This window comes from Sminthopsis crassicaudata, chromosome 4 (genome assembly GCF_048593235.1).
Source record: "Sminthopsis crassicaudata isolate SCR6 chromosome 4, ASM4859323v1, whole genome shotgun sequence".
Classification (NCBI taxonomy): Eukaryota; Metazoa; Chordata; class Mammalia; order Dasyuromorphia; family Dasyuridae; genus Sminthopsis; species Sminthopsis crassicaudata.
In genome coordinates this window covers 379,320,990-379,347,518 of record NC_133620.1, presented here as the reverse complement: position 1 = coordinate 379,347,518, position 26,529 = coordinate 379,320,990, and the positions used below count along the sequence as shown (strand labels likewise).

Genomic DNA, 26,529 nt, shown 5'->3' with positions numbered 1-26,529 from the left:
TGGACATTTTTGTAAATATTGTATTCTGTTGTTTTTTGTTTTTCAGGATGACTTCGATGTTGATCATTTTGTTTCTGACTGTAGGAAACGGGTCCAATTGGAAGAACTTAGAGATGATCTGGAACTTTATTATAAACTTCTTAAAACAGCCATGGTAGAACTCATTAATAAGGATTATGCAGACTTTGTCAATCTTTCAACAAACTTAGTAAGCATTCAAGTTGGATATCTATATAGTTTTTAATATTTTTATCTGAGTAATATTATGTTTGAAATTTTCCATTCTAGCTTCTACCCTTGATTGATTTTAGAAGTTTGAAGTACCTATTTAACAGAGAAGCTTGAAGTTTATTAAACATTTTAATTTCTTTTTTTTAAACTTAGGCATTTGAAAATTATTTTTCTTTAACTGGGTTCCTATATTGTTCTGTCTTTTTCAGTTAGCTCTAAATAGAAGTTAGAATTTTATTAAATGGGAATATATAATGTTTATGATTATTTGGGGGAAATTTTCCATTTGTTAAAAGTAAAAACTTAAATGACTCAGTCAAATTGGGGACCAGTCTAAAATAATAAAAAGTGAAAATATAGATTATTTTAAAAGAAATTTGCCATGGTTTAATTTATTTGCTGGTATATATGCTAAATTGGAATGAAGCTAAGGGAATATATACCCTTAAATATTCTTAGGAGACTTACTCTAAATAATTCATATAATTAGACTCATATAAAAGGAAAGGTCCAAATGCATGAGGATATAATATTTGAGTAGTTCTCCTTCCTTTTTAGAATTTTAATTTGCTTTGTAAACTCTTCTTTTACTGATAAAGCAAATCAGCTTAGCTCTTTTTGAATTCTAGAGATACTTCAAATTAATGATTATTCTATTTGCTTTTGGAAATTTACAGCTTAAAGTACCAATAGATTGAGTTGAATTCTTCAAGTGATTGTTCTACTATATTCTATTTCTAGTACTTTTTTCTTTTTGTCTTCTCAGAGCTTACACAGGCCCAGGTATATAATAATCATGTAATAAATGTTTGTGATAAGTCGTTTCAGCTTGCTTAGAGTTTTCTAAAAATATATTTTGGTTATTGATTATTGATTATATCTTCACCTCTTTTTCTTCTTTGAATGTGTTATTTCTCTCTCTCTCTCTCTCTCTCTCTCTCTCTCTCTCACACACACACACACACACACACACACACACACACACACACACACACACATATACACTCATTCTCTCTGATTTTTGAGGCTTCATACAAAACAATTTTTATTATATTTCCATATGGTTTATGTTGGAAGACATGTTCAGTAACAATAGTTGGAAAATTTCTGTTAGTTTGATTGTAGCATTATATAGTATTAGATTTTTATATGATTTAGAAGATGAATTGAAGATTGAATATAGATTTCAAAACAAATTAATATAAGTTTAATATTATTTTCTTGTTTATATTCATCACAGTTATTATCCCTGATCTTATATGTTTGTTAACAAAATTTCCCACTTAGGTTGGCATGGACAAAGCCCTCAACCAGCTCTCTGTGCCTTTGGGACAGTTACGAGAAGAGGTTATGGTAGGTATAAAATAATGAGTAATGTACTACATATTAAAGCATAGAATGTTTATTATTTTGTAGAGAAAATAATTGGGTAAATTAGTATAGTTCCATCCATAAATGAAATATTTTTGTCTTAACTTGTAAAGTGTTTTCACAAATTTAAAAAAAAATTTGATTTGATAAAAAATGAAAGCAACAGATTTCGTGAATGAAAGTGAAGGAATCTAAAAATCTCTTGCTATCTGCTTCACTGGTAGAACGTATAAATATATATGTCCTTATACTTCTTAAAATTTTAATTCCTTCTTAGATTTGTTGAGGTCATTTTGGGGGTTAATTTGATCTTATAGAGTCCTTTGTGTTATAGGTTGTTTGAATATATTATAGGAATCTACTTTTAAAAATTATGTCCTTGAGTAGATATAAGTACATCATATAATCAGATTTACTTTAGATTAGTAGTCTTCATCTTTTTCCTGAGTAATGAATTTTGTTTTTTATAAGTCTTATGATTATAGAAGCTACTGATGAAAGGTTTGGGCATGTTGATACCCCAAGCTCTTCCCTTACCCTGAGATTCTGCCAAAGAATTCTAATATCAAAGAGGAATGACATGTTGAAGACTTTTGAGGATCCTAAAACTCATGGCTATCTAAAAATGTCATTATTAGATCAGTACCAACCCTGAAAGAATTTATTTCCAAAAATACTTAAATGTATCATTTTTATTTAGTTTTGTCATATGTATTGCTGTTGGTTTATGTTAATATCAAATATGTCAAAACCTTTTTTTTTTTTTTTTCCCAGGCCAAATTTTTGGTCTATAATGGTTAGGTACTTAATTTTTTTTAGATCTAATTATAAAGTGCATGCCATTTTATGTTGATTATAAATTATAGTTTCATGACCAAGTCTTCTCCATTCTTTATAAAAAAAAAAAGACCCTTATTTATCCTACCATCCTCTCAAACTATTACTCTTTATTTCTCTTCCCTTTTATAGCCAAGCTGCTGGGAAAATTCTGCACGTGTCTGTTCTTCTCATGCATTTTTCACTCTTTTTATAGGTAACTTTCTACCCAATCAGTTGAGATTGTTTTCTTCAGGGTTTCCAGTTATTTCTTAATTGTCATATCATCTCCGTGATGATTTCTCTTCTTTACATTTTCATGATGCTAGTCTCCTTTTCTCCAACCCGCCTAACTGCTCCCTCGCTTTCTCCTTTTTCAGATATTCATCTGGCTATCTCCTTTTTTCAGATATTCATCAGGTGATGCCTACTAATGATGAGTTTCACTAAAAGTTCTCTCCTGGGCTCAATTTTTCTCTTCCTCTATGCTGGTTTCCTTGGTGACCTCATCATCTTCCCCAGATTCAATTGAAAAATGATCTGATTCTCAGATCTACTTTTATCTAGCCCTAAGCTGTCTCCAGACCTCCAAGTCTTTCATTTCAAACTGTATGTCCTATAAATATCTTAAACTCAATCTGTGCAAAACTTAAATTGAGTTCATTACTCCCTCCTCTCCTCTCAAGCCTTCCTTTTCCCCTAATTTTCCTATTAACTGTTTACTACCATCTTCCCAGTTACCCAGGTTTGTAACCTTAGTGTCATTTTTAATTCCTCATAGTCTTTCACTTCCCATATACTATCTGTTGCCAAGGCCTGTCAGTTTTACTTTCTTAATTAACATCTGTCACATGTGTCTCTTTCTTTCCTCTAACTCTGTCACTACTCTGGTGCAGGCTGTTATCCCCTGATACTGGGATTACTGCAGTAATCTAGTGGTTGGTTTCCCTGCTGTTTTTCTCTATCTACTTCACACTATACTTCACTCATTTGCCAAAATGTTCTTCCTAAAATACAGGTCTGACCATGTCAACCCCCTACTCTCACTTTCAATCAATTTCAGTAGTTCCCTATCTCCTTCAGCATCAAGACAAAATCTGATTTAAAGCATGCCCTTTTTCTACCTTTCTAGTTTTCTCATATCGTTTTCTTATATCTTATATCACCTTTCCTTCCCCAGTGACATAGGCCTTTTCGCTGTTCCTTGAACAAAACATTCTATCTCTAATATAGATATTTTTCTTATCTCTTTCTCATATCTAGAATTCCCTATATCCGTGGTGTCCCTAGTTTCATACAAGTGCCAGCTAAAATCTAACCTTCAACTAGAGGTCTTTCCTAATCCCTCTTAATGCTCCTGCCTTTCCTCTGTTGATTATCTTTAGTTTATCTTGTAGATAAGTTACTTTCTCTGCTGATTTGACAAAACCATCCATAATTCTATTCCAATTTTTAATATATACTAAGGTCTTTTAGAGTCTTCCTTTTATCTTGGTCACTTTAATTCAGATATTAATTACCTCCCACCAGGATTATCAAAATAATCTTCTAATTCCTTTCCTACTTGGTCTGTTCCACTTACCACCTCTATAGTCCTACTTTTCTTAAAACTCCATTGTCATAGTGTAGCATCCCTTCCTGTAATTTAAATTGCCCTACTATTGTCTATCATATAAAATTCGGTTTTATAAAGTTTATACTTAATGTTTTCATAGCATTTGCTACAATGCTGACAGACTCTCATGTACATACTTATGTAACTGAATAAGCAAAAAGCTAATATTATACTCTAATTGTTTCAGCCATAGATTTATTTGTTTTTAATTTCTCTTATTCCCTCTTTTTTAAGAGCCTTAAGTCAACTGTCAGTGAGGGAATTCGGGCAGTTGATGAGCGAATGTCTAAACAAGAGGATATTAGAAGAAAAAAGGTATGTGCAAATATATAAAATGCCACATTAAAATCTTTTTAAGAAGAACAGCAGTAGAGGAAAAATAACAAGAAAATTTATTAGTAAAGTATTATTTTATTAACTTACCCATCTTTGCTTTGTTGTTTTTTTTAAGTCTCTGGCTTCTTTGTTATATGTTTTCAGGATCTTTTCCCTATATACTATTTGGATACTCTTATCCATATCACAGAGCTTATCTTTTATAAAGATACTGTTTTTATGCATCTCTTCAATATACTCCTTTCTGTCTGTTTCAGCTATTTAGAAAGTGCTTAACCTTAGTTAAACTTAATATAATAAAGACTGTCTATAAAATTATAAATGTTTACTCCCACATATACTTGTAAATTTGATGGTTATATTCATGCTTCTTGATATATACTTAGTGCACATATGCATAGAGAAAGATCTAACAAGAAGATAAGCACAGTTAAAATTAAAGGAACTCAGAAAATTAAGACAGAGGGAAAATTTCTTGGTTAGAAAATTAGGGGGAGGGCAGCTAGATGACACAGTGGATAGAGCCCGGTCAGGAGGACATGAGTCCTTCTCATGATATTTAACCCTTACTAGCTGTGTGACCCTCAGCAAGTCACTTAATCCCAATTGTTTTATCCAAAAGAAAAAGAAAGGATGAGAGAAGCAAGGATAGAAAAATTTGAGGAATAATTATTAACATTACCCTGAAGTCTAGTTCTGAGGTTAGACACAGGAAATAAGGTAACAAAGTTAAAACATCATGAAAAGATTTTTTTCTTTTTTGCTTTATTCTTTACAGATGTGTGTATTAAGACTTATTCAAGTTATTCGCTCAGTTGAGAAAATTGAAAAAATATTAAATTCTCAAAATTCTAAGGAGACATCTTCTTTAGAAGCAAGCAGGTAAATATGTAAGATAGTCTTTTCCAAATGTATTCATAAAATTTTTTTAAACTGTAATGTCAATCATAATTAGCTTATCACAATTTTTTAAGTTATGGCTTACTAAAATAAAGAACAAAATGGACCTACATGAACTTTTAAAATTCATAATATTAAAAGTCTAGGTTTTTGACATTTAGATAATATTCTCAATGTTTAAAAATATGTCATTTGAATTATATCTCCTATACCTAACTTTTCACAGCAATTATAGCCTAGAAATTCTCATATTTTAACTATCCTAACTTCGGGAAATCAAAAGTAGAATGTTTTTGCTGTAAGACCTTTGTCTCTGAAATTTCTCCTCTTGATTTATACAGTCCTTGTTGACCTTTGGGGCATGATACATTTGTCAGACTAGAATACTCTAGGTTTGTTGCTGATTTTAAAATATTTTGATTAGTCTATAAAAATTTTTACTGTCTATTTCGTCTTGCAACTCTCTTAATTTCTCCCCAAAGTGTTAAATGGATGCTATACCACTTGGTACATATATATTTAGTATTGATATTACCTCATTATCTATGGTACCCTTTAGCAAGATGTAGTATCTTCCTTATCTCCTTTAATTAGATCCATTTTTTACTTTTGCTTGATCTGAGATCAGGATTGCTACCCCTGTTTTTTTAACTTCAACTAATGCATAATAGACTTTGCTCCAGCCTTTTACCTTTAATCTGTATATACCTATCTGCTTTGAATGTGTTTCTCATAAACAACGTATTGTAAGATTCTGGCTTTTAATCCAGACTGCTACCCACTTCCATTTTATGGGAGAGTTCATCCCATTCACATTCACAGTTTAAATTACTAACTCTGTATTTCTCACCATCCTGTTTTTCCCAAATTACACTTTTCCCTCTCCTTTCTCCCTTTCCCTTTCTCACCAGTGTTTTGCTTTTGACACCATCTCCCTCAATCTGCCCTTCCCTCTTTCAGCACCTCCCCTCTTTATTATTCCTTTCCCTTTTTACTTCTGCCCTCACTTTTGTTGGCCTCCCCCTTTCTTTTTCCTTTTCCCCTTCTACTTCGCTACATGGTAAGACAAGTTTATATACCAAACTAAATATGTATGATGGCTCTTTGAGCCAAATCTGATGAGATTAAGGTTCACACAATGCTCATCCTCCTTCCTTTTTTCCCTCAACTGTAATAGGTGTTTTTTGTCTCTTCATGTGATGTAATTTTACTCCATTTTATCTCCCCTTTCCTCTTCTTCCTGTACTATCCCCTTTTCCACTCCTAGTTTCTTTTGTATATCATCACATTACAGTCAGCTTACTTCTCTACCCTATAAGTATATATTTAACAAAGATCCAGTTCTCAAGAGTTATGCATATCATCTTCCCATGTAGAGATGAAAATCTTTTAATCTTTAAAAAGTTTTTTTTCCCTCTTTGCTTTTATACTTTGTTATGCTTCTCTTGAGTTCTGTATTTGAAGATCAGTTTTTTTGTTCAACTATTATTTTCATCAAAAATAATTGAAAATTCCCCATTTCATTGAATATCCATCTTTTCTCCTGAAAGATAATGCTTAGTTTTGCTGGGTAGTTGATTCTTAGCTGCAATCCAAGCTCCTTTGCTCACTGGAATATCTTATTCTAGGCCTTTGATCCTTTAAAATAGAAGCTGCTAGATCCTGGGTAATGTTGATTGTGGCTCCTCAGTATTTGAATTGTTTCTTTCTGGCTGCTTGCAATATTTTCTCCTAGATCTGATAATTTTGGAATTTAGTTATAATATTCCTTAGTGTTTTAATTTTGGGATCTCTTTCAGATGATGATCAGTGGATTCTTTCAATGGCTATTTTACCCTCTGGTTCTAATCTATTAAGGCAGTTTTCCTTGATGAAAGATGTTGTCCATTGTCCATGCTTTTTTTATTATTATGATTTTCAGGTAGTTCAATAATTCTTCAGTTGTCTCTTCTGGATCTATTTTCCAGGTCAGTTGTTTTTCCAATGAGGGTTTTACATTTTCTTCTTCTTTTTTTAAAGTTTTATTTGAGTAATTCTTGATGTCTCATTGAATCATTTATACTTTCATTTATCCAATTCTAATTTTTAGTGAACTATTTTCTTCAGTTTTTTTTACTCCCTTTTACACTTGGCCAATTATACTTTTAAAGGAGTTGTTTTGTTTATTGGATTTTTTTTTTCCATTTCACCAATTCTATTTTAAAGGAGTTGTTCTCTTCAGTATAATTTTTTATCCATTTTACTAATTGTATTTTTTAAGGAGTTGTTTTCTTCAGTTAGTTTCTGTGTTTCCTTTTCCAAAATCTTGTGCAAAATTCTCATTTCTTTTCCCTAGTTTTCTTCTGACTCTTTTGAAATCCTTTTTGAATTCTTCCAAGAGAACCTTTTAAGTCGGAGATCAATTCATATCCCTCTTTGAGACTTTATCTGGAGGCATTTTGCCTTTAGTGACCTCAGCATTTGGGTTCTGTTCTTCCCTGTCTCCATAATAGCTATCTATCATCAGAGCTCTTTTTGTTTTTTTTTTTGCTCAATTTTAAAGATTGAGGTCTGCTTCTGGGGCATAGGGGAGGCTTCATGCTGTGCTGAGGCTGGTGTTACAGGCTTCCTTCTGTAGGCCTGGCCAAGTCCCGCCTGTTATACTGGGGTTCACTGCTCACTATTTGTCTTCTGTAGTTGCATTGGAGGTCTCATAGATAGTCTTCTGATCTACTGTCCCGAACCAGCCAGTGTTGCTGTATTTTGGCTAAGAGCCTCTCACTATATTCCCTGCTTAGGGCCCTCTGCTCTGGGCCTCCCCGCTGTACCTGTGCTGGGCTATGTTCCCCTCCGCCCAATGGAGACAGACCTTTCCTGAAATCTTCCAAGATATCTTCTGCTGGAAATTTGTTATACTCCAAATATTGGTGTGTTCTATCACTCCAAAATTCAATCAGAGGCTTGATCTAGTTTGATTCTGAGGGAACCCAGGAAGAGCTCAGCCAAAGTTCTGTATACTTTCTACCATCTTGGCTCAGCCCTAATAAAAACTTTTTAAATGAAGATTAATGTACCTTGAATGTAAAGTGGTGAACAGGGCAAGTATTACTAATTTAATAGACCTAATGTGTAACTTAATAAACATTCTTACTAATCTCTGATAACCATCTAAAAGATTTCTAAGAGATTATAACACTAGAACTGGGATTTTAACTTTTTTTGTATCATGGTTGCTTTGTTAAGTCTGATAAAAGGCTAAAGATCCTTTCTCATAATAACACTTTTAAATATATAAAATAAAATGGAGAGGATAACAAAGGAAACAAATTGTATTAAAATAGAAATGTATTTTTTTTTCTCATTCAGGTTCATAGACCTCTCCCCTCCAAAATGTATCAAAATGTCCTTTGGATACTGAGAATCCCTATATTAAAATGATGGGAAACAACTTAGAAGATATTTATTTTTATCATAAAAGCAGAAAAGTGACAAATTAGCATAAGACAATAAGGGATATGAGCTCTTATATACCACTCAAACTCATGGATAGATGATTTACAGATTCTTATTTAAAACTAGGATAACATTTAAGCTGTAGCATTTCTGTGTCTGCACTTTCTAAGATTATATTACTGATATTAAGAGCTCTCTCAATAGTCTTATGTAATATAAATGGGAACAAGACAATTCTTCTTAGTCCTTAAGTAACCAAATTTTTATTGAGTCTTACTAGGTGCAAGACATTTTTAGACATGTATAAATGCATAGTATGTAATCTTTACCTTCAGTAGTCAACTTGAGAAGGATATGTGTGTGTGTGTGTGTGTGTGTGTGTGTGTGTGTGTGTGTGTGTGTGTATGTGTGTGTGTGTGTATATAATAGCTAGCAGGAAGATCATAAATATCTAATAAGTGGTACCTAGAATAGATCCTATCAGATTTTGGAGGATGAAATTATTGCTTCCAGTTGAATTGGCCATGGAACACAGAATAGATATGATTGAGTTGAACTTTAAAGATTCAGCAGCCTTTGACTCAGAAGAAAAAACAGTCCCTTAGGCAGGGAAATGGCAGTTTTATGCCTGCTCTTGGACTCTTATTTTTCATAATCAGTTCTCTTTTACATTAATGTTAGTTTTGCATATGTCAAGTTATTATAGAATAATGTTATGTTGATTGAATATCTCATTTTTCCTAGCTTTCACAAAAATGAATGTTTTTGTATATGCACCCATGTATATATGCATGCACATGCATACGTGTATGCATGTATGCATATAAATTTATTTCTTTTATAAGATACAAAGGAAGGAAAGAAGGAAATAAGCACTTACTATGTGCCAGGTACTATGTTAAGGACTAGGGAACAGAATAGGTAGTGGGGAAGATGAAGGTATCTGACATAGGAGCATAGGACACAAAGAGAGATCTGGTTGAGTCCTCGCTACAAAATGGAAGCTGCAGGAAGAGCTCACCAATGGAACAAAGGGGTATACTTACAGAAAGAGATTCTAGATTGAGGAGGCACTAAGGATAGTTAGAAAACAGTAATTCTGTGTCATTTGAAAACCCTATCTTGTTCTAGGTTTGGACTTCTACTTTTGTAGGCATATGATAGTTTCATGCTAAGAATGAGGAAGGATGATATTTTTAATTAATTAACCAATTCTAAAAAGCGAAGATATGTTTTTACATACATAATAAGAAAGAATATAGAGTACAGAGATCAAGTAGGGAAAGCATTGTAGCAGTTTAAAAGTATTGTTGGCCTTGCCACACAAGTTCCCCAATGTAGCAGGGAAAGATAAAGATGAGTAAGAGAATGGTAATGATAGGGTAATCTGGAGAAGCATGTCCCATTTTAGACCTGCTCTTTAGGAAGATCAGTTTGATAACTGAGTAGATGATGGGACTTGAGTGGAGAGAGACTTGAATCAGGGAGAACAATCAACGGCCTCTTACAGTGTGAGAGGTGATAAGAGAACCTGTACCAGGATGGTTGCAGTACTGGAAGAGAAAGGGGTTGTATATAGGTAAAAGAAAAGTAGGATTCATAGGTCTTAGCAACTGAGTGAATATTGAGAGTGAGAGTAAATTAAAGGCATAAAAATAGCAGTTAAGTCATCCTTATTTACAGATAAGATGGATTATTTTTAAAATCCCAGAAAATCAGGGGGAAAAAAATATAGATAATTAATAGCTTTAGGAAAGTAAGATACAAGATACAAAATCTTCCCTGGGGGCAACTAGGTGGCGCAGTGGATAGAGCACCAGCAAATGTGATATCAGACACTTAACATTTCCTAGTTGTGTGACCCTGGGAAAGTCACTTAACCCCAGCCTCAGGAAAAAAAAAAAAAAAAAAATCTTCCCTCTCCTTGTTGATATTTCCTCTTAGCAATAATACAAACCAAAAGAAATTATAGAGAAATCTCATTAAAAAAACAATTACAAAATATATTTAATATAAGGAAATTAATATGTTAAGAAAGTCAAGACATAAATACAATTAAATAAGAGAGCACTTGAAAATTGATAAGCATTCTGCATAGTCAGGTATAGGTAACATAATAAAGTTAAAGATATTTACCCCAGTTAATTTATAGTTTTAGTGCTACACCTGTCAAACTACCAAAGACATAGAGTTAAAATGACAACAAAATTCAAACTGTATTACAAAACAGTAATCATCAGAACTATCAAAGAACATTCCATACTCTGCATTGTAGATGCAAGCCTACAGGGACAATTTTTTTTTTTTTTTAAGGTTATTCCAAGGTTTTAGTTGAAAGCAAGAAATGTCTAAACTAATAAGAGTCTTTTCATACCATAGGATATCTTTCTATTTTGAGGGCCCAATTTATAGGATTCTTGTAAAAGGAATATTTCATATTGAAGATTGATCAAAAGTCTAGATTAGGAACAGTTCAGTTAACTATTTGCTTCGTCAAACAGAAGAGTAGTCAATTAATTTTTTGCCATATCCTGGATAATTGTTTTCCTAAAGTCATCTCTTATTGATAACTGGGTTCAGGGATTCTTGTTAACAAGTAGTCTGTGCCATCCTAATTTACGTTAACTAAAGTTGTAATTCCTTCTCTTAGGTGGATCATTATCTTAATCTAATCATAGTGAATCATTCAAAAGCTTCTTCCCCTTATTAATTACATCAGTTTTGAGTCTTTTTCTATGCCTATCTGGAGAGTGAGAAGGAAATTATTTCAAAATTAATAATTAAAGATGTCTGATAAAGTTTCTCTTCCAGATTAATCAGTGAATTTCAGACTAAGATAATTTTAAATTGTTTAATATTTCTAGAAGAGGGAATGGAGGCTGGCTTGTCTGTTTCCACAAAATGATTTGTTACTGGTTTAAAAACAGAAAAGTTGATCACTACAACACAACCAGTAGCACTTGAATTCAGTCGCCCACTGTTCATTAAGAATGATATTCTTACATTAAGAATGTACAATAAACTCCACATGGATATAAGACTTATATGTAAAAGATGATATAAACAAATTGGAGGTTATTATCTGATATATATGTTGGTATATTCATCATTCCTTGTATTCTGTTGCTGGATCTCCTGAATCAACACATGGAGGATCTTTGGTAAACATACTTTAACTGCTAGCCTTCTAATCCGTGCCCTTGCTTTTTCTGTAAGTCTTTTTTTTTTTTTTTTTTCTTTTTTAGATAAGTCAGTCATGTTTCTCCTAAGGACAGTGAATAAAATGCTTTCAGTTTCATCTATAATCTCTTACATCTTTTGGGGGCATGGTTATTTCATTTAGTGAGTATTTAATAGTGGTAGTTAGCTAAAGGACATGTAGGAAAAAATTGTTTTCAGGTGTTTCAGTATTTTAACTCTTCACAGATTACCAAAGTTGTTACATGCTTTCTCACACCTTCAGAAAATAGAAAAGAGATAGATGTAATTCTGTGATAGAAACTTTAAAAATAAAGGTAGTTTGAGGGATAGAAAATTTTAAGAATGAAATTATTGGGAATAATTCTGACAAGGAATAATAATATTAATAATATACTCCAAAGAATTCATGATTTCATGCATGTTAGTGGTCTTAGTGAAGTGCATTTGACAGCCTATTAGGGCTCTTTTATCCTGTGTTTATAGCTTTTTTCCCATTTTGCTAAACTTGCTGAAATTATTGTTTGGCCCAGTCCAGTGACTTCTTTGGAATAGAGAATTTGCACAAAGGAAATACCTTTTACCAATACAGATTAGCAACTATTCTGTTATTTTTAATCTTATTTTTTATCTTAAATAATCTTATTTAATCTTATTAGAGATTTATCTTCTCACACTGAGAGGCTATGTGAATTTGCTCAGGGTCATGAGTATTAAAGGTAGGACTCTGAACCCTCTCCTGGTGCCATCTTTCTTGGTAGTTTACCTTCACAAAACATTTAATGTATTATGTACATTAAAAGATGTAAATAGGCTAATGTTGTTAACAAAGACCTTCAAAGTCATATTTAAGGAGGTTAAGTACTAGAGATAAAAAATAGGAGCACATAGCTACAAAAAAAAAAAAAAAAAAAAAAAAAAGGATAAAAGACTACAATGGTACTAGAACAGTTGCCTGGAAAGAAAAGCCCAAGTTGAGCTGAGATCTGAGAAAATATTTCAAAAAACAAAATGGACAGTTTTAAGTATATTCAGAATAAGGGGAGGAAAATGAATAAGGCGGGTCAGAGAACAGTATTACCATTTAAAGCAAATGGGAAAATTGTTTGACAGCTATGACGAAGTATATTACTCTTTTTTTTAATTTGTTTCCATGTTTGTCAAAGAATGATTTTGTGTCAGAAAAGATGCAAGAGGGAATTGAAGGATAAGATATGTGAAGATATAAAATAGAATCTCACAACTTTAAAAGAAGTTCTTCTGCATCTTAAATGAATTATACACAGGATGCTGAAAAGATCTTACAGAATCAGTCATTGAAGTACAGTCAATAATCTTTGAGGAATCAAGGAAAATATGAGCGATAACAGAAAATTAAGTATGGCCATTTTTTTAAAAAAGCAGATGTTAAAAATTAGTGACTTTGGTGTAATATCCAAATGTGTATATTTTTTAAAATTCAGTTTAATTTTTTTAATTTCCAAATTCTTCCCTTCACTCTCTTCTCCCTCCCTCGCCCATTAGAAAGCAAGAAAAACAAAACCTATTACAAAACAGTGTAGTCAAACAAGAATTCTTGCATTAGCTATATTTAAAAAAAAAAAAAAAAAAAAAAAGTTTCCATTTGCACTCCAAGTCCCTCATGTCTCTATTTTTAGGTAGGTAACATGTTTGATTATGAGTCCTCTAAAATATTGTAGTTATTTGTTTTGTTGTTCAGAGTTTCTATTTCAAAGTTGTTTCTCTTTGTAATGTTGTTGTGTAAATTGCTTTCTTGTTCTGTACATTTTATTTTGTATGAATTCATGTAAGTCTTCCCAGGTTTCTTTGAAACTCTGTCATTTCTTACAGGACAGTAGTATCCCATCATTTTCATATACCACAAGTAGTTCGGCCATTCCATGATTGATGGGCAGTCCCTCACTTTTAAGTTTGTTTGTTTTTTTTTTTTTTTACTATTATTAAAGAGTTACTATGAATAATTTTGTACATATGGGTCCTTTTCCTCTGTCTTTGGTCTCTAGGGTATAGATCTAGTTGCAGTTTTACTGAGTCAGAGTATATGCATAATTTAATGGCATTTGGACAGTTCTAAATTGCTTTCTAGAAAATTTGGACAAGATCACAGCTGTACCAGTGATGCATTTGTGTATTAGTTTTCTCATAATCCCTCTAGCATTTATAATTTTCCTTTTTTTATCAGTTTTACCAGTGGGGTGAATGGCACCTCTGCCTTGCTACGTACATTTAGAGAAAATATGATCACTAGAAGTCTGTATAGGTTGCAGAAAGACTTGAGACAGGGAGACCAAGCAGAAGATAATTGCAATAGTCCATGTATTAGGTGATACACTATTATGGCAGCTATGTGAGAGGAGAGAAGGTGAAAATGTATCAGATACACACACACACACATACACACATATATGTGAGACGAGTCAGGTCTGAGCCTGATTGAGAAGATGGTTATCTTCATTAATTTAGAATGGTAACTACAGGTATTGGTTATACTTCAGTTTCATTTCTATGAATCTAAAGATGGTGAATTAATAAATATATAAATCTCCCTAATCTTCCAGTCTGTAAACAAAACAAAAAATTATTCAAAAGATGTAGTAATAAGAACTGAATTGTTAAAATAAGGAGACAGCTTTAAAGTAGATCATCTTACGAATTAATGTGAATTGTAATTGCAAGATAACAATTATTAATAGAGGCATGATTCCTGTTATGCCAAAGTCCCTAAATAGTTAGACAGCTTTCCTTTTCTAGATTTTGGGGAGTACAGAACAAAGAACAGGACCAGAGGGATGACATCATAGGGTTGAGGGAACATGATTGGTTGGAAATTTGGTAATGGAGGCTTGCAGTGACTCTCTCCCTTTGACTGTTGGATTTCATTTTTGGATTGTGTCACTTGTCTGAGGATTAGCTTAACTAAGTACAGAGAGATTTATCACTCTTCTCTGGCCTCTAAACGATGAGTTATTTGGCCATGAAAACCAGTGAAAAAGCCATCCATTATTTCCTATTTTCAAAAAATTGAAGTTTTGGGAATAGAAAACATTTTAAAATTACAGGATATTAGGAAAGCAAAGCCTTTGTCAAGCTACAGTGACTACCTCTATAGAGGTATAGGAAAAATCCTGTATTTTTAAGTGATTGCTATTTTGGGACTTAATTGCTTATTTCAAGCAGTAGCAACCACAATTGCTGATGGAGTGAGTGGCCTCATGGTGTTCTTGTGGCAAATTGTCATCTTACCTTGCTTGTAATAATTCTACTGAAAATGTACTGTGTGATAAATTTTCTTTGGGTTTTGTAGAATATTAAATAAAGTAATTATTCTAATGATAGTTACCTAGTTCCTCTTCTACCTAAATTTTAACCCATTTTTTTCTTGAATCCACTTGATTGTCTGAGAAAGTTGAATATAATAAGTCTGGAAATATAGTTGTAAATTATCGAGAGCATTCAGAATGCTTTTATCTTGATCTATTATTTTCCTGGAGAGGAATCTTCATCTCCCAATGCATTTTTGTGACTTCTCTCCAGTTTAGTGTCTTGTATAGTTATGTGTAGACCTTACAGATCAGAGAAGATGATACATGTAATGTATAATACAAATAATACATATTTTCAAACAGTAAAGCACTAAATAAATGGTAGCTATGAATAGTTTGAAGTAGTATGATAAAATGTTTTGGGGAAAAGGCAGAAGTGACAAATAGAAAAAGAATGACAGAAACATGTAAAAATCAAAAAAAGTTGTTCACTTTATAGCCTACAATCCTTGTTCTAGTCCTCTGTTCCTCTATAGTTCAGTCCAGTGTATAAAAACTATTTACTATTTCTTTAGCATTTATCATAGGAATTAACAAAATGCTCTGCACATAATTGATTTTTAGTAAGTTAGAAAAAATTCAGAGAAAGAGAAATAATTTTCGAGTTTAGCATCTTAAATAGTTGGATATAGAAAAAGATCACTGAGAAATGGGAAAAGAAAACTAGTAATACATACATTGATTACAACTATGCAAGGCAAGTTATACATAATATTTTTAATAGTTACAAGTTTTGAAAAAATGTCCAGAAAAAAAAATAGAGTTTTGAAGAGTACGTAGGAGTAGTTTTTCAATATTAACTTCCACATTTTAAAATGTAAATTGTAAATAATAGTATTTATAGACTCCTAAGCAATCATTTCTCATTTCTATGTATTCAGATGTCTTTGTTGATAGAAACTAAGTTTAGAATATTGTTTTTAAATGATAAATTAACCAAAGTAACAATATAGATTTTTTTAAAATAAGAGATATGAGAAAAAACAATGAATTAATTACATTTTATATATTATAAAGTCTTCCTTTAATTGTTTTGTTTTTAGCCCACTTTTGACTGGGCAGATTTTAGAGAGAATTGCCACAGAATTTAACCAGTTACAATTTCATGCTGTTCAAAGCAAAGGAATGCCTCTTTTGGATAAAGTGAGACCAGTAAGTATCATTTTGATTTTCTTCTGTTTAGGACTTTTAGGACATTAACATATTTAGGAGTGTGTGCTTAGTTCAGTTTTAAAAATTTTTTCCTAGTGATGTATCTGGAGAGAGACTATAGTTTATAAACAAAAGAGCACCATATTTAGCTTTAGAAGACGTCAGTCCTATATTAGTCATGCTACTTACTAGATTTTTTGACCTTTAGCAGATAATTTAACTCTATGGTTCAGTGAGAAAAGTGAGTAGATACAGAGTCAGGAATACTTGAGTTCAAATCTTGCCTGAAACATTAACTGTCTGTGATCCTGGTCAAACAACTTTTTTTAGCCTTAGTATCTTCATTGTTACAAATGTTAAATAGCTATGGTAAATTCTAGCAGTTATTATTATTAGTCTCTTGGAGCTTCTAAAAAAAATGGGGATTTTACTTATCTTTCTGGACCCTAAGGGGCTATTAGGATTTAAATGATAGAGTATATTATAATTTTCAAAAATGATTTTACAATTACATGAAGAGTAAATTATATGTAACAATTACATATAATCTAAGAAATAGCCAACTCTAGTTTTATAAGGTTCTAAACAAATTTTTTTAGTCTGTAATGATTACATTTCTTTTTTTTTTTTTCATTTTTTTCAGTGTTTAATTTGTAAATATTAGACTTCTTTCTTTTTTTAAAAAAATAGCTGTTTATTTTCAAAATATATGCAAAGGTAGTTTTCAACATTTATTCTTGCAAAAACTTGTGTTCCAAATTTTTTCTCCCTCTCTCCCCCCCCAAATATATTAAACATGTGCAATCTTCTGTACTTATTTCCACATTTATCATGCTGCACAAGAAAAATCAGATCAAACAGGGAGAAAAAAAAAAAGAAAAAAGCTAGCAAACAACAACAAAAAGGGTGAAAATACCATGTGATCCACATTCAGTCCCCAGTCTTTTCCCTGGGTACAGATGGCTCTTGCCATTATAAGTCTTTTGGAATTGCCCTGAATCACCTCATTGTTGAAAAGGACCTCATTCATGAGAACTGATCATCACATAATCTTGTTGTTGCCATGTACAATGATCTCCTGCTTCTGCTCATCTCACTTAGCATTAGTTCATGTAAGTCTCTCCAGGCTCCTCTGAAGTCATCGTGTTGATCGTTTCTTATAGAACAATAATATTTCATTACATTCACATATCATAACTTACCCAGCCATTCCCCAACTGATGGGCATCCACTCAGTTTCCACTTCCTTGCCACTAAAAAGAGAGCTCTTTGTTATAAGGTTTCTTTACTTTTTAAAAAAATTTTATTCCTCTAATTTGTGTGAAATTCTTTTTTGCTTCTCCAGGAATTTGAATAGCTTTGTTGACTATGACTATGCTTGGGGCAAGAAACTTTGTAAAAATAATCATTGTTGTAATCTAGAGATTTGGGGGTTATATTTTCTCTTTCTTATAGCGTATAGCTGGTATTACTGCAATGTTACAACAATCACTAGAAGGACTACTATTGGAAGGTCTCCAGACTTCTAATGTTGACATAATACGTCATTGCTTGAGGACTTATGCAACAATTGACAAGACACGAGATGCAGAGGCATTAGTTGGACAAGTATTAGTGAAACCATACATTGATGAGGTATGTGCAGTACAAGATTTTCTATTTGGAAAATTAACAAATATACTTATCCCTCAACATTCATGAGAAATATGGGTGCAAAATCCTTACAAATGTCATAAAGGTTCTGGATAGTTGAAATTTTCTATCATTATGAACTTGAGCCACTACTGCTCATAGATTTTTGTTAACTAATTAGTAATATTTCTACTACCATCTAAAGTATAATTTTATACTAAAACTACAATAAATTCATAATTACAAAGTAGTTGGATAATCAAGGTGATCTTTTTAATCAGATATTTCCTAAGAGAAGTCATAGTAGAGTGGAAAAAGTATAGACTTCAATTCACCTATCCTGATTAATTCCCATTTTTCCTACAGTCACTGACTGTGACTTTAGGCAAGTCATCTAAAACTAAGTTTTAATTTCTTCAGAATATAGATAATATTATGAAAACTACCTTCTTCACAGAATCATGAGACTCAAAGAAATAGTGTTTGTGAAACTATAAAGGACTATTTGAATGTATGATACATTTCTATGTTGTTACAGTAATTGCATTATTATATTATTCTAATTAACTGCATTTTATTACAGATTTTCTAATTAAAAATGCAATAAAAGTACTTAAGATTGAACTACATGTAATTTAATCTTTTTTAACTAAGGAAATAATTCAGTGTCTTATAATCACAAATTATCATTATAAACATTAGTTATTTTATAATACTAAAAATGTTGATTACACTGAATCTGTATTAAACCTTTAAAATTTCAATTTTAAGAATTTATATATTTTTAAAAATAATTGTGTGTGTGTGTGTGTGTGTGTGTGTGTGTGTGTGTGTGTGTCCGTAGCATTCATATCAAGATTTCATCACTTTCAAAACTTCAAAACTCCAAAATTCTCCATAGTGCTTAAATTCAATTGACAGTAGATTCTCCCTTATCAGAAGTCTTTCAGCACAGGTTGAGTGGTCATTTGAGGATGTGATAGAATAGTAGAGGTTGGACTGAGAGCTACTAAATAATAATAGCTTGTTTATTTAGTGCATTCTAGTTACTAAGAGAGCTTTTTTCTCACAGATATCTAAATCTTTCATGCTAACAATTTGTATTTTCTCTATCTCCTAGCCATAAACATTGTTGCACATGTGAGTCCCTTTTTTAAGGTCTTTTTGGGACATAAGTCCAATAGAAACACTGCTGGATCAAAGAGTATGCACAATTTGATAGCCCTTTGGGCTTAATTCCAAATTACTTTACAGAATGGTTGGATCATTTTACAACTTCACTAACAATGCATTAGTGGCCCATTTTTCCCCCATCCTCTCCAACATTTATCATTATCCTTTCCTGTCATCTTAGCCAATCTGAGAGGTTTATAGTGGTAACTCAGAGTTGTCTTAATTTGCATTTCTCTAATCAATAGTGACTTAGAACATTTTTTCCACATGACTAGAAATGGCTTTAAATTCATCTGAAAATTGTCTGCTCATGTTCTTTGACTATTTATTAATTGGGGAATTGCTTGTGTTCTTATAAATTTATGTCAATTCTATATATTTTGGAAATGAGATCTTTATCAGAAACATTGGCTATAAAAAAATTTCCCCAGTTTTCTTTAAATATTTTCTTTATCATTAATTCTAAGGATCTTTTTTCCTAGAATCACAGATTTAGAGCTAGAAGAAACATTAAATGCCACCTGGACAACACTTTATTTACAGTTCAGAAAATGAGAGAAATGAAGCCATTTACCCAAAGTCACACAGTTCATATGTTATAAGTGGCAGAGGGAATTAGAACCCAGTATTACTCAAAACTAAGGTTCTTCCCAGTATTACCATATCTAGATTTTGGGCCAGTTATTCATTGTATTGTAGATCTGAAAGTAGAGTGTTTATTTAATAAAATCAATGACAAAGACCAAAACAAAACAATCCTTGCCCTCAGATACCTTCTACTGTGATATTATATATTATGATACTATAGTTATGTGATATTATATATTGTTAAGGGGACCTAAACTTGTCCTTTTGAGTTGCCATTTTTCTAGATACACTGTATCTTTGCAGCAAGACCTTAATATGTTAAGGACGAAGTCTTATCCTGAGCTGATATAATTTGTTGTTTGCATCCCAAGTTGGACTCCTGTGTGCAGCTATGACCCTGTATATAAGCAGACCATCTTATCTTTATAAGATAGTCAGTTTACTGGTCTAGCATCTTCATGGTCTAGCAGTTCTCACAGGGAAAAAAATGCTGCTTTTGGTCTTGCCTTTCTCTTTCCCCTTCCTCCTCCCTTTGATTTCCTCTTTTCCATATTAACTTAAATATTCAAGGCTTTTCCAAAACCTCTCAGCTCCTTGGTATATGGAATTTCTATATGTGTATGCCTTTCTCTTGTAATGCATGTAATGCAATGCATGACTCATGGACTTAAAATTTTTGGTTAACAGTAAAAAACATTGCCATAGAAATTAGGGAATATTGCCATAGAAATTAGGGAATATTTTAGATTGGAAATATCTTTAGTAAGAAATTAAACCAGCCATAAGATACTTAATGCTGTTTTTAGCCATTTACCTTTAAAAACCAAGTTATTTTCCCTCCCTATGCTCTATTAATTTATTTTTTCCATCTCCTTGATACCTTCTATACTCCAATAAGCATTTCCATAGAGGTGGAGAAAACAGGGTGAATAATCACAAGCACATTCCCCAAGTAGAAAAAGAATTTTTTGCAATGGGATATGATTCCCATTGTTTTCTTTCCAGAATTACCAAGTGGCATAGTGAAAAGTGCTCACCTGCCAGCTTTAGGATTTTTCTGGATGATGTGTGTTTTTATAGGGTCAAAGCTGGCCTTTTTTGTCATGTCACTTAGTGGGATAATGTTATTTTTATAACTGTTCTAAGAAACATTGTGTGCAAACTGTGCTATTCATTGATTTGAGGGCAGAATTAGATTTTTGAGATTTTCACTAATTTTTTGTATCAGTGCACGTTGATTTATTTATGTTGTTACTTTTGCTGACAGGTGATTGTAGAACAGTTCGTTCAGTCTCATCCAAAAGGCCTTCAGACTATGTATAATAAGTTGTTGGAGTTTGTTCCTCACCATTGCCGCCTTCTTAGAGAAGTCACAGGTGGAGCCATCTCAAGGTACTATATCTTTTTTAGCTTACCCCAGATTTTATTGTCATGCTTAGATTAGATGGTTTCAATTTGTAAAGTACTCTTAACCACTTGTTATTCTGTCATTTACCATTAAAGTTGCTTTCTTTGCTTCTTTATAAATTCTAAAATCTGTATTTAAATATTACTAATTTTTTTAGTATGTCTGGATTAAATTTAAATTTAAAACTGCCACATATTATTTACATAGGTCTTAGATTTTTGCTGTTTAAAAATCTGAGGTAGAAATATTTATTGACCTTTGAATTGTTACTTGTTATTTCTGATATAAGACTAGTTGGACCAATTTTTTTAATCACTTTATACAAAATGACAGCAACAATCTGCTGGGTTTGGGATGAGAATTTGCTAGAAATCAGCTTATAAAATTATTTTATCCATTAAATAGCTAGAGGTAATTCCCCTTCAACCTATAGATTTGATAAGCCCATGATTAGTCTTGAAAAGACAAGACAATGTTTTAGATGTTCTTTTCTACTCTCTTCTCATTGTAATTTTAGTTAAAAAAAAAGCAATTTATGAAATCCAAGGTATCATAATGATAGTGTCATCTGTCAGGTCCTTTGATTATCAAAATGCTTCAGAATTCCCACATATCTATTACAATACCTGAACCAGGTCCTTTGTTTGAATGTTCTTGTCAATCAGTCATCCATCATTTATTAAGTGCTTACAGTCTTCTAGGTACTGTGCTAAATGCTGGAAATACAAGCAAAAAAGGACAGTCCCTGCCCTCAAGGACCTTGCTTACATTTCTCTTTTTTACAGTTCTTGTATTCTTAAGCACTCTTTATTTCTTGACAAAATAAATTTTTATTAATGCTTTCTTATATATATATATATATATTCTAATTAATCTTAGAATACCTTCATTTTCCTTTTCCAGAGAGCTATTCCACATAACAAATAATATATTTTAAACACAAAGAAAAAGAAAAGGAAGAGAGAAAAAAATCAGCATAAATAACTCCTAAAAGTCTAAACATTTTTGTAGTGTATAACACTGGAAGTTCTCCCACCTCTTTAGAAGAGCAGGGTAGGGTGTTTCCTAAGTGTTCTTAAATGTATTTTTCCATGTATGAATGGCTTCTATTCCACAATCTCTTTCCCCTTCTCCAAGAATTGGATATGAGTTCATATCCAGCCTCAAACACTAACTAGCTAAGTTACATTGAGCATGGATCCCTTAATCTCTCTTTGCCTCAGTTTCCTTTATAAATTGGGGGTAATAATAGCACTTGTCTCCCAGGGTTGTTATCACTTAGCACAGGCCTAGCACATGATAAGTGCTATGTAAATATAGTATTTTTAGCATCATTACAATGTTCCATTATCTTCTATACACAAAAAGTGCAATTTAAATATTGGATGTTTGAACTCCCATATTTTATAAGATCACATAATTTAGAGTTAGACAAGATGTATATCTATGTATATCTAATACAACCCCATAATTTTACAGGAGAGAAAATTGAGACCTGTAAAGATTAAGTGATTTTTGCCTGATGTCACTTAAGTAATAAGAATATAAATTTAGATTATCATTTATAAAATAAATTTTATTTACATTATTGTGCTGTCATTTGCAATGAACTATTAATAAGTAATAATAACAATAGTGGACAGAAAATGCTTCTAAAGCTAGTAAGGTCTAAGTTTTATTCTCTGAAGACTGCAGATTAACTTGATTGGCTAGCTACTGGCAGGTGTTATATGCTTTTAATTGATTTTTAGTGTTTTATTTGTTATTCTTTCAATATATTTTAATCCTTTTTCAGGTTTAATTTTTGTTATATCCAAAGCCAGAATAGCAGAGTCCTTCTTTTCTCTTTAGCTTCCAGATTTTTTTCACATTTGTGAAGAAGGCTGTGACTAAATAGCCAAACTGAGATTAGGGCATAGGGATAAAATTATTTGTGAGGGAAGCTAGAGAGAGATGTTAACTGAGTTCTAAAATGAAGGAAAATTAATAGAAACATCATTGTAACATTTGTTTTTTTGAATGAAGAAGAAACATTCTAAATTGGAATATACTAAGGAATCTTGCTTTTACAGTGAAAAAGGTAATACTGTTCCTGGATATGATTTTCTTGTAAATTCTGTGTGGCCAGAAATAGTGCGTGGTTTAGAAGAGAAACTACCTTCGTTATTTAATCCTGGGAATCCAGATTCATTCCATGAGGTAAATTTTGTTTTTATAGTTTTATATATTTTGATGCTTCTCACAGTTCCTTTTTGTAGGTCACTGGTTTAAAATATCATGTCCTCCATTTCATTTTCTGAGTTCATTTCATTTTCTGAGCTCATTAAAAAAAAAAAAAAAAGAAAGAAAGAAAGAAAGAAGAAAAGAAAAATCCTTGCTATAGTACAGTTACACATCTACTATAAATATTCATTTGTGCAAAAAGTTTTTATCCATGTTTAGACATCTAATACTTTGAAGGAGTAGAAATAGTTTAAATTTAATTGTTTGTAGTATAAATCATATAACAAACATCACATGTGTGTAAGTTTGTGTTCCTTAAATTTTTTTAAAGGAATTCATTCTTTCCTTACATAGTTTGAATTTTTAATGGATTTCTTTTTAATGTATTGAGAGGGTCTTCAAAAGCCAATACTTTTTAGAAATGATTTTTAAATTTGGAATTTTGTGAAGTGTTGTGAGATTATATTATATATAATAAATTATATATTATTTTAGAAACAAAAATATTGCCTGGGTAATAGTAGTCCAAGTTGGTCAAAGGAATTTCTCAAAAGATTTTAAGACTACAATGATAAAAGACCTGGATTAGTTGCTTAGTTTTATAATTTTAATAATATAATAGTATCCTTAAAAATGAAGATGCATATCCTGTTAGATCATATAAGCATATTATCTGTGTTGGAAAGAATTTCAGAGGATTTTTAGGCTAGATTTTAATTTAGATCTGTCCAAATATTTATCCCCTGAACCTCCTAACTTCCTACTACAACAAATGATCAGTAAAACATTTGCTTGATTTCAGAATCCAAAAGCAGCTCATTCCCTTTTGGGATAGCTCCAGTTGTTAGGAAGTTATATTTTGTTGTTTGTTTTTCTTTTCATTAAAGTGAAAACTAATTTTCATTAAAGAAAAATCTACCTCCTTCTAACTTTGCCTTTTGGTGTCAAATAGAAGAAATCTAATTCCTCTTCCAGATGAAAGCCCTTCAAATACTCAAAAGAATTTATCAGGTCCTCCCCCAAGTCTCATCCACTTGAGATTAAAGACCTTCAGTTCATACGGCAGTCTTAATGTAATAGAATATTTAGGTCCTTCACTGTCATGGTTGCCCTCTCTTGAACACTGTCTAGTTTATCAATGTCCTTCTTAAAATGGCAGTTAGAATTACACACAATACCCCACATAGTGTATAGAATTCAGTAAGACTTTCATTATTTCCCCCTCCTTGACACCATGCTTCTCTTAATGCAATCTAATGTCACTCTACCTATTTTTGGCTGCATTATCATACAGTTGAGTCATTGAGCTTGCATTTGGCTAAAGCTAGCCAACTTTTTTTTTTTTTTTTTTTTTTTGCTGAGGCAATTGGGGTTAATTGACTTGCCCAGTATCACACAGCTAGAAAGTATTAAGTATATGAGGCCAGATCCAATGTTTTTTTAAATGAATAATTGGCCAGGCATACTTTCCCCACCTTGCACTATTAAAGTTTTGTATTGTTTTGCTTAACACTTTAACTTGTTTGGTATAATACTTTATCTTTATCCCTTTTAAATTTTATCTGATTACATTTTAGATCTTAAATATCTTCTAATGTTAACTATTCCTCTTAGCCTTGTCCTTTCTCTGTCATAAATGTGATAAGCACACTATCAATGTTTTTATCCACGTCATTGCTGAAAGTGTTAAATGATATAAAGCCAATATCTAATCACTAGGACATTCTATTATCAATCACTTTCCAAGCTGTCAAAAACATTACTGATAACTCTTTGAGTTTAGCCATTTAAACAGCTTCAAATCCACCTGACTATAGCCTCCAGCTTTCCATATTTTCTACAAGAATAGCACCAGAGATTTTGTCAGATGCTTTGCTAAAAATATAGGTATGCCAAAATTAAACTTTGTTCTGATCTCACTTCCTAATATTAATGTCAAAAAACACATGAGATTAGTTTGGTATGCCTTATTCTTGATTGTCTTTGTGACCCTTTGTGATCACCAGCTCCTTTTTGCTAACTTTTAATGATATGTTTTAGAATTCTTCCAGTTGTCAAAGTCAAGCTCATTAGTGTATAGTTTTCAGAACTCACTCTTTCCTCTTGTTTGAAAATTACAAATTGCCCTTCTCCAGTCTTAAGGCATCTCTTCCTTTCTTTATGATGTTTCATAGATCATTGGCAGTGGCTCATCAATCATATCCACTAATTCTCTTGGTACCCTTAGCGCATCTGAGCCTGCTGAATTAAAACTATAAAGAGCTTAGATTTCAATTCCCTAGCCATTTTTATCTTGGTCCTTTTCAGTCCAGAGATTATTCTCTTTGCATAGAAAAGAGGAACAAAATAAAAGTTGAACAACTCTTTTTTGACTACCATTTATCAATTTATCATGGCATCTACCCTGAGCAATGATTCTTTCCTTCTTTGATCCTCTTCTTTTCCCCACTATAGTTTTTAAAAGCCCTTTCTGTTTTACTTAGTTTCATTTACCAGCCTCAAATTTTTTCTGTTTCAGTTGTATTTTTTTATTGATTGCTTTTATTTCTATGTTCTTTACAAATTTAAGTTCATCTGTAATTTTCGTGTGGATTTGCATTTCTTTTGGTAAGTCAATTAATCTTGTTGGACCTCAGTATCCTCATTAGGATAACATAAATTTTTAGATCCCTTCCAGCTCCCAACCCTTTCAGCTCCAAATGTTTGATTCTGTTATTCTACTGGATAGCTTTCATTAAGATTCTAACTATTTTTCTTTTTTAACTCTTTAAAATGTATCTTCCCAAAATCAAGGCTATATGTCAGATTCTGCTCAACTTTTCTTTTCTTAATCATTAATTCCAAATTGGAATGGTCACTTTTCTCCAAGTTTCCTTTAACCTAATTTTCCTTTTATTGAGAATCAAGTCCAGAACTGGTTTCCCTTTTTTTTTGTTTTTTGTTTTTCCAACTTTTGAATGATGAAATTCATAATTTATGCTAGGAAAAGGGGAGAGACACAAAGACCTTTAAAGTATACAAAACCTCATCCTTAAAACAAATTTGTAGAAGATAATCAATAAAATAATTTTCTTCATTTTACAGATAAGAAAGCTGAAGCTTAAAGGGAT

General features: G+C 31.9%; 1 protein-coding gene across 6 annotated transcripts in view; it reads left to right on the top strand.

Moving 5' to 3' along the window:
* COG2 (component of oligomeric golgi complex 2) overlaps nt 1-26,529 on the top strand; it is a 66,564-nt gene that overhangs the window by 15,110 nt on the left and 24,925 nt on the right. For 3 of the 6 annotated variants that reach the window (XM_074262361.1, XM_074262362.1, XM_074262367.1), the window contains exons 2-9: nt 47-208; nt 1,519-1,584; nt 4,268-4,348; nt 5,148-5,251; nt 16,287-16,395; nt 17,851-18,030; nt 21,056-21,180; nt 23,269-23,395. In XM_074262361.1, coding sequence (XP_074118462.1) covers nt 47-208; nt 1,519-1,584; nt 4,268-4,348; nt 5,148-5,251; nt 16,287-16,395; nt 17,851-18,030; nt 21,056-21,180; nt 23,269-23,395 — 954 coding nt within the window. The remainder of the gene's footprint in view (nt 1-46; nt 209-1,518; nt 1,585-4,267; nt 4,349-5,147; nt 5,252-16,286; nt 16,396-17,850; nt 18,031-21,055; nt 21,181-23,268; nt 23,396-26,529) is intronic. The other 3 variants (XM_074262366.1, XM_074262364.1, XM_074262365.1) reach the window with 1 other exon arrangement.